The following is an 8234-nucleotide window of genomic DNA, read 5'->3' as shown; positions in this document are numbered from 1 at the left end:
AGTTCACATGAAGAGTGAACTCATCATATGTAATTATCAGATGAAGAGATGTCTTCATATGATGCTTTCTGAAACGGAACCTGTAAGGATTAGAACGAGACATTATTATTGGTCTTCAAATGTGATCTTCAGATGAAGAAATGTCTTCATCTGATGATTTCTGAAACAGAGCCTGTAAGGATGAAAAAAGACATTATTATTAGGTGTGGATACTTCAGTTTTAATAAGTTTTTAATCCACGATGATTCCTGAAACAGAAGTTCAAAGGATCACAATAAAACATGTCAATGGACATTTCATAATGCATAAATTTGAATAATAATTGTAATAACAACATGTAATAAGAATAGAAGTATACCAACACGTTTTTATAGATATTTTAGTTCGATAATAGAAACAAACTATATATCACAATAAAACATGGTTACGGAAATTTCAATAAGAATTTCAATAACAACATGTACCTAATAAGAGTAAATAATATAATAACATGTTTTTATAGATATTTTATTTCTGTGGAGTCGAAATTTAGTCCCACAACGATACCTAATCTGAAACAGGAAATTCAAGAAATTCGAAACATGGTATGTATTATCTTCACATGTTGACAAACTTGTGTTCATTTTTTCGGCCCACTTTTCTGGCGCGACGTCGCGTCGCCCCATTTCCACTTTAGTGTCATTACCCACCGCAGATTCACCGTTCTGATAACGCAAAGGTCGCTAAAATCATAGGCTTTTTAAAATGTTGTTGGTACTACAATTTAAGTGGGCCACCAACGTATATAAAAAATTAACAGTTTGTGACATATTTCAAATTTTATATTTAAAACATCTCACGAATTATTAACTTTTTGCACATAATACCTTAATATTGTATTACACAGAACGTTTAGAAGAATCCATGTACGCAAAAAAAAATATTTTTACTCCACAATGTTTTAGTATCATTAAAGGGAAAACATAATTAACCTTGAAAACTATGAAGATCCGCCACTTACGAAAAAATTGTTACTGCTAAGTAATAGTCCTCGCCATATTAAACAACTTCTACGAATAAACATTTTTACTATCTCTAAAAATAACGAAGATAATTAAGATCTGCAAAGTGCGTATATTTAGCCTACCCTATATGTAGCTGAGTCGCATGCTGAACGGCCTAGTGGTGGGGAAAGCGCTCGGGTGATTGGTGCACGTTTATTGCATAATTACTGGAATTCTGACCTTCTACAGCCCCGAAATACGCAATACAGTAATGTCTCGATAAGTGTGAATGCCTCGGTTCGCGGAGTCACATTTATGCTGTAGGCGAACAGTTGTCAGCACGCGTCAATCTGTTTTTTACTCGAAGCTCGACCCTCGACCGCTTGCCTTTGTAGTGTTCCGAAGGTAGAAAAGGACAAGCGATGTGGAAAACAGAAAGAGAAAGCTTCTTTCTACCTGCGACGTTCTCGCCGACCAACGGTTACATTATAGCCGACCACACAGTCCGATTGTGTGTGTACCGTTTCGGCCAATAATAAAAATACGTGTGGAGGTATGATCCAGCTATATTTAATTCATCGGCAGCTCTCTAGCCAGTCGCTGACGATTAAACGCTTCGACTAATCATCGTACATACATCCCCTCGCCGCCGCTACGTCCATCCCGCCGCGCCTAGACGATTTCCCATTCACGAACCAAAAAAAGATTACATTCCCGGGTGGTATCGGCGAGTCAACGCTAATGCAACGATGAAACTTTTATATTTGATTCGTTGTTAATGAAACTTTTACTGATACATTGGTGAGATATGTCTGATTAAAATGATACCAAATACGACATAATTTGGATCATATTTACTCATGTAGAAAGTGGTAATAGTTCATATTCGTTCATTATCGCTTCTGATAAATCATAAGTAAATATGGTCCAAATTATATCGTGTTTGGTATCATTTTAATCAGAAAAATCTCATGAATATGTTCGTAAAAGTTTCGTTAACGAAGAACCAAAAACAAAAACTTTCGTCGTTGCATTTGATCCCCTCGTTTAGCCGTCGGCTCGTGGAAAGAAAGCCATCGCGGCGCGCCGTGAAAAAATTATACGCTTGACAGGTTCCACATCCCTCTTCCCCAGTGGTGGGGATGATGATTTCACACTTATTGTGGAGGAGCCGGCTCACACTTATCGAGGATTTACTGTAACCGAATGGCTACTATACCATACTATACATACGTCTTTTGTGACAGGAAGGAAGTTAGTGGCGCCACCAATCGGTAAGAAGTATGTTGTTTTTACCCTAATTAGCCGTTGGCCAAGAAGTTCCATAAACATTAGATGTATATTTTGGTTTCTATCAACTGCAGTACTCATATTGAAGGAAATTACGTCTTAAATGTTTAATTGAGACGTACATTGGTGTATACTTTAAAATTTGTCAAGTAAGATGAAAAAGAAGGACACTGAATAATTATATGTAAAACAAAACTCATTATAAAACTTCCAACAATTTAAAATCCAGTTTACAACGACAAGTAGTTTAGATTTAAAAAGACGCATGGCTGTAACGTGGATGTGATATTAACCTTGATTTTGTGATATCCTTGAAAGCTTGAAGTGAGCATTATGGCTAAAATAGCAGAATCTTTCAAGAAATTGAGTGTTGAGCACAGTAAACGGAAATTCAATGACAATCGAACAACCATGAAAAGAAAAAGCGAATTAATATCAGCGATAGAAGAGACAGTGTCCCTTGATAATTACATTCTGGCTGTCTGTGGAATACAAAGGCAAATTTTTCTTACAGATTTTTACATTGTATTTCAAATTAAATCTATAAATAGTATTGTTTTCTGTAACATTTGTCATCCCAGAAAATTTCGTAGCGTTCATATAAATTGTATTCGCAAGTTTTTCTTAAACAGTACTCCGAACTTTCCCCTCCAATTCATTTAAAACAAGTGCCCCTGGTTTGTGTTATACAAAAAAAATCAATCATTTCGAAAATTCACTTTTTTAAGAACAAAATACTTCTAAAATTTTCAACATAATAATTTATAAATACTTGTAATGGATTTAAATATTCTGTATAAATAATTGCATAAAACTAAACAAATAAATTTTACTATGCTTTACTATTAGTTTTTAACAGAATAAAGTTGAAGAAATGAGTTAAGATTATTAAAATTTATCTAATATTAGCAAATTTGAATTGGATGTAAATTATATAATAATCATATATTTAAACAGTGATTTTACAGTATTTCATGAATTTCTTTATATAGCGATCCAGAATTTAGGATTGGTACAGCTTTGTCAGATTATACATGTACAATACATTCTGTTGGAGAAAGCATAAGCAAAAGTATTACTTTAACTCACAATCAAGCTCCTATTGTTGGTATAAGGTTTAGTCCTACATCTAAGAACATTTTATATACAGCGACGAGTAATGGACTCATTACAGCATGTGATCTACGTGCTAAAGGAAAGGTCATTGCAGAATTTAAAGGTTGTATTTAGTAATACAATTCCTTTTAGTAACGGATTAAATATGCAAACATATAATCAAGTGTATCATAGAGTTTATACCTGCATTTCAAACGTTTCAAAGATTTAACACATTTATTTCTTTTTCAGACTGTACAGAAGATGGAAAAGTGAAACCCCTCTGCAGTTTTGATGTAGGCTATGATGAAAGACTTATAGCAGGTGGAACCGAACATATCGGAGGAGATGCATTCATTTTATTTTGGGATATACGATATACTAATTCGAAATTGTACAATAAAAATACTCTTCTCGGTGGGTACTGGCAATCTCACATGGAAGATGTGACCTGTTTGGCATTTCATTCTAAGAAGCAGGATGTTTTAGCATCTGGTAGTACAGATGGTTTGATTAATGTATTTGATCTTACACAGCCATCAGAAGAGTCTGCATTAACATATTCCTTGAATACTGAATCTTCTGTGGTGAGATACAATTTTCTCTGAAATTGTCAGTATGTTATTATAAAATGGTATAAAACTGTATCTACTAAACATATATGTTAACTATAGGATAGGATAGGCTGGCTAAATGATAATAACCTCTGGTGTACAACCCATACACATTCTTTACAACTTTGGGACTGTGAAGGAGCCACTCCATATTCAAAATTTGAACGCAGTGACTTAGTAGTTTCCCAGGTTAATATTAACTGGACTATATTAATTATAATTCGTAATTTATATATTATTTATGCATATATAGTATTTGCGCAATTTAACGGCTTTTCTTAATTTTAGCTATTATCCTGCGGGTTTTTTTTAAATAACTTCATTTTATCACTAAAACAAAAAATCAGGGCAGGGGAGGCTGAAAAAGTAATGTAGTTCCTGAAATCTTTGCAAAAAACTGCTGCTACTACTGCATTGAATCTTGCCTATACGTGCACGCTACTTCACTACGGTTTGTTCAAATAGCTGCATTTTATCACTAAAACAAAAAATTAAGCGAGGGAGGTCGAAAAAGTAATGTACATTTGTTATTTTTGTTTAAAAAAGCGTGGGAAATTAGTAGGAATTGTCCACTTAACACCGATTTCAATGACCTTTGGATATGTTATACAATCCAACATTTTCCTGTACATGTTAGCACCGATATGTCTTAGTTTCCGAGATATTTATAGCTAAAATTGAGAAAAGCCACTAAACTGCACAATTACCTTATTTATAAATACATGATCATTTAAAAATATCTTAATAATAATTCCACATAAATACAAAAACTATTAGAAAATTTCGTATAATTTACTCTTTTTGTAGAATGATGAGGTAGATAACTGTTATATTGGCAGATTTCACACTTCAGATTTGCTTGAACAGACATTCCTCATAGCAGGCTCCAGTACTGTTAAAGGGTAAGTTGCTACATGACTTAAAAATACAAGAAAATAGAATAGTATAGAACTACAATGATAAAATTAATTAATAATAAAGATTCAAATTATTTACGATTATGATTTTCATGTATTTGTAATTGCTTTCATTTATTTTTATTAAAATATTTTAGGGAGAATTTAAGATGCTTGAATGTTCTAAACAATCGATTAGAAGTATGTTACAACATGGTAGGAAATAAGCAGTTAGTACGTGATAGTTGGCTCCATGAAAAGGTATTATCTGAATAGAATTATTATTGGATGCAAAATGAAGTACTTAAACAAAGATAAAGTAAAATTTAAATATGATTTACAGACTGGTTCTTTAGTAACAGTGGGGGAAGGTGGACTTATAAACATTTGGAGGCAAGCAGAAACAACTCCTTTACAAGAAAATTCTAGCCATAAATTGGTAGCAAAGATTGGTACTGGCAAAGGACGTGATCGTCAGCATAGAACCAAACCGTATTGAATAAAAGTGATAGGATAAAAATTTGTAAATGCGAACAGAGTTTTTGTAAGTAAATGTAATAAACAGAAGAGAAATATCACGTAACATTAACATAATCGTACATTTCTCTCACGTTCTTCTTTATTACAATAACGGTTTTATGTACATTTATAATAAATAGATATTATTTCTTTATGCGGGTAATGATTTAACAGCGATTCATGTATCATTCGAAAAATGCAGCAAAACATGTGTATATAAACGCTAAGGAATGTAAATCACATACCAGTGTGTGTGTGTGTGTATATATATATGTGTGTGTATAAGATTGAAAGAGGAAGAAAATATTGTAAATATTTGTTTACTCTTGCCAAGTAACAAATTAACTTTAATGGATCGCCTTATGGAAAAATTATTTCTGTAGTATATGGATTTAGTAAAATAGGAGATTACAAATTGCATTTGTCATACAAGAGATGTATTTAGCGTACTGTGTTAGTAAATGGTAATCTTGATAGAGCAATCAAGTAAGTAACACAATAATAACGATTATTATTAGCTTACAACCGTTAAAACGGTCTGTAGTTTAAAAGTGATCAACTTTAAGAGAATGCTAATGCTCAAGTGAGCGCGTCTTAAAACAGGTACGCGTTCACTTTATTAGATTATTATAATTTTACGTTAACGTTTCCAAAGACGATCGCAGTAGCGAGTATCACAATGATAACAGTAGATATAGTTTTAGAGTAAAATAGTAGGTACAGAGTAAACGTACAAAAATACTTCCCATGAGCATCAGGGACGTAAAGATTCACTAAAACGTGGAAAACCGCGTTGCTAATAATTCTTTATATCCTCTCTTAAACTTATGCAGTCGAATGACATCGAACTTCTTAGATGCCACAAGACGCACATAGGCCGCCGCACTACTTCTTAGTTGTTATTCCAATTTGATTCTCCGCGTTACCCTGAAGATGGTGTGCGACTATATATATACGTATTTAAATATCTATCTGGAATGATTTTGTTTGGAATTACATCTCATATGTTTTTTTTTCTTTTATAATGAGCATCATAATATTAAGAACAGTTTAACTTGTATCAAGTGTTCTTGAAATGAAGTCGAACACTCATCCATGAAGGCTACTAACAGGTTAATACAATATTATTTATGAGCTGATACATAACTCGATACTTCTAGTAGTAGACTTGTAATAACTCGTTAATTATGTTTTCTTTTTCTCACACTTTACATCTTATGGAAATACTTTGAAGAACTATTGTCATCACGATTGATTGAGACGAGTTGATACTGTTGCTTATGTTTCCTTATGATGATAAATTAATTATTTAGTATCATGTTTTATCATCGTGCCTCTACGACGCTGTCCTCCACTAGATCATATTGCACGCTACAGCATCTTCTTAGGCAAACACGTACAGTGTCTATATTTGTATATACTTTTCTATATATATATATATATATATATATGTATCAAAACAAAAGTCTGATTTTGTCGCAATCATCTACATTCTAGGGCCATATCTTCAAGATAAATTTTTGTTTTGCCTCTGTTATCTTAGTGGATTTCAATTTTAAATATAATATTTCCCTTAAAGTTTTATAAACAAAGTAGTAAATTTAACACTTTAAACGTGCAGTATGATCATACTTTGTGTAATACTTTCTCTGAAACGGGTTCCAGTTCCACAAATACTTGAAAACTTTCTTAAATAAAAAAACTTATAAATAAAACATACGCCCAATAATGATAACTGCTCTTACGCGATACAATAAATAAATTGTAAATAATCGAAAAACAAAATGGATCAGAGTGACAATAATGGCAGTGAAAAATCTTGAATCAAAGGATCAAATAGAAAATGTTTACTTGGATTGCTATTTATCCAACTTAAGTTGGGAGAAAACAACAGTAATCGTTAAAGAAATGATGTGCAATGATGATACTGGAAAATTAACGACTTCAACTGTGGCTTTTGGCACACATAATAGTGATTCGTCATTTGTTAATAATATATCATATCCGTCGTTTTAGCACATATTAAAATACTTTTAAAGTTACATGGTATAAGAATAGCTACCGCGGTCGCTCACGCATTCGTTCACGTACTATGTGCGCACACAACCATAAGTGCATACGTGTACATTCTTGGTAAAGTGAAGTTGTACACGTACACTTGTATCATTTAATTTCATTCATTTTTCTTCGTACGTTTCTTGAACCTAATATACGTACATATGTCATGAAAAAGTATATGTACACATCCATGTATATGCACTCCTAATTATAACGCATTTTACTACCTTGCATTTTTCAGCAAGCAGCAACGTATTTGCCTAAAGGATTCATCTAAAATCATGTCTCTAAAACTGTCAGTCGGCTTAATAACATAACGAGCAAGAATTCAACAAGATCGGCTGAACAACTAACCTCATCAAGCCGGACTTCCTTAATACATTTGTTCTCGCAAGTATTAGTGAGCACTAATTGTTGTGTTTTTAGTTGTCCATATATTTTACAGTTATTCTCTTTTTTTCTACGATAGGGTTCGCGAGACTTTGCATAAAAATGATATTATTGCCCTCAATAGCAGTTGAAAAGTAACATTACTTTTTATCGAGTTATTCAGAATAATATATATGTATGTATGTTTTTATTGACAGTCACGTGATCTTTATAGACACGTTAAATGCATTATTTACGTATCAGGTTGCATTTTAACATGCAACATGATAAAAATTCTCATCGAGCGAAGAAGAAAAGAATGAAAGACGAATAGAGGAAAAGAAGAGAAAACAGTGTATGAACATGAAATGAATGGGGACAAATTAAAAGTAACAGCAAAATGCCAAAGG

At 32.7% G+C, this 8234-nt stretch overlaps 1 protein-coding gene across 1 annotated transcript; it reads left to right on the top strand.

Moving 5' to 3' along the window:
* The first annotated feature begins 2467 nt into the window (after positions 1-2467).
* On the top strand, positions 2468-5460 carry LOC107186373 (WD repeat-containing protein 89). Its single transcript, XM_015574219.1, has 7 exons — positions 2468-2770; positions 3266-3492; positions 3621-3955; positions 4043-4171; positions 4790-4884; positions 5037-5139; positions 5222-5460. Exons 1-7 carry the CDS (start codon positions 2607-2609, stop codon positions 5375-5377), a joined length of 1209 nt encoding a protein of 402 aa, XP_015429705.1. The 5' UTR covers positions 2468-2606; the 3' UTR covers positions 5378-5460.
* The last annotated feature ends 2774 nt before the right edge of the window (positions 5461-8234 follow it).

Source organism: Dufourea novaeangliae, unplaced genomic scaffold, assembly GCF_001272555.1.
Source record: "Dufourea novaeangliae isolate 0120121106 unplaced genomic scaffold, ASM127255v1 scaffold78, whole genome shotgun sequence".
Lineage (NCBI taxonomy): Eukaryota > Metazoa > Arthropoda > Insecta > Hymenoptera > Halictidae > Dufourea > Dufourea novaeangliae.
This window is presented reverse-complemented; position numbering and strand designations above follow the sequence as displayed.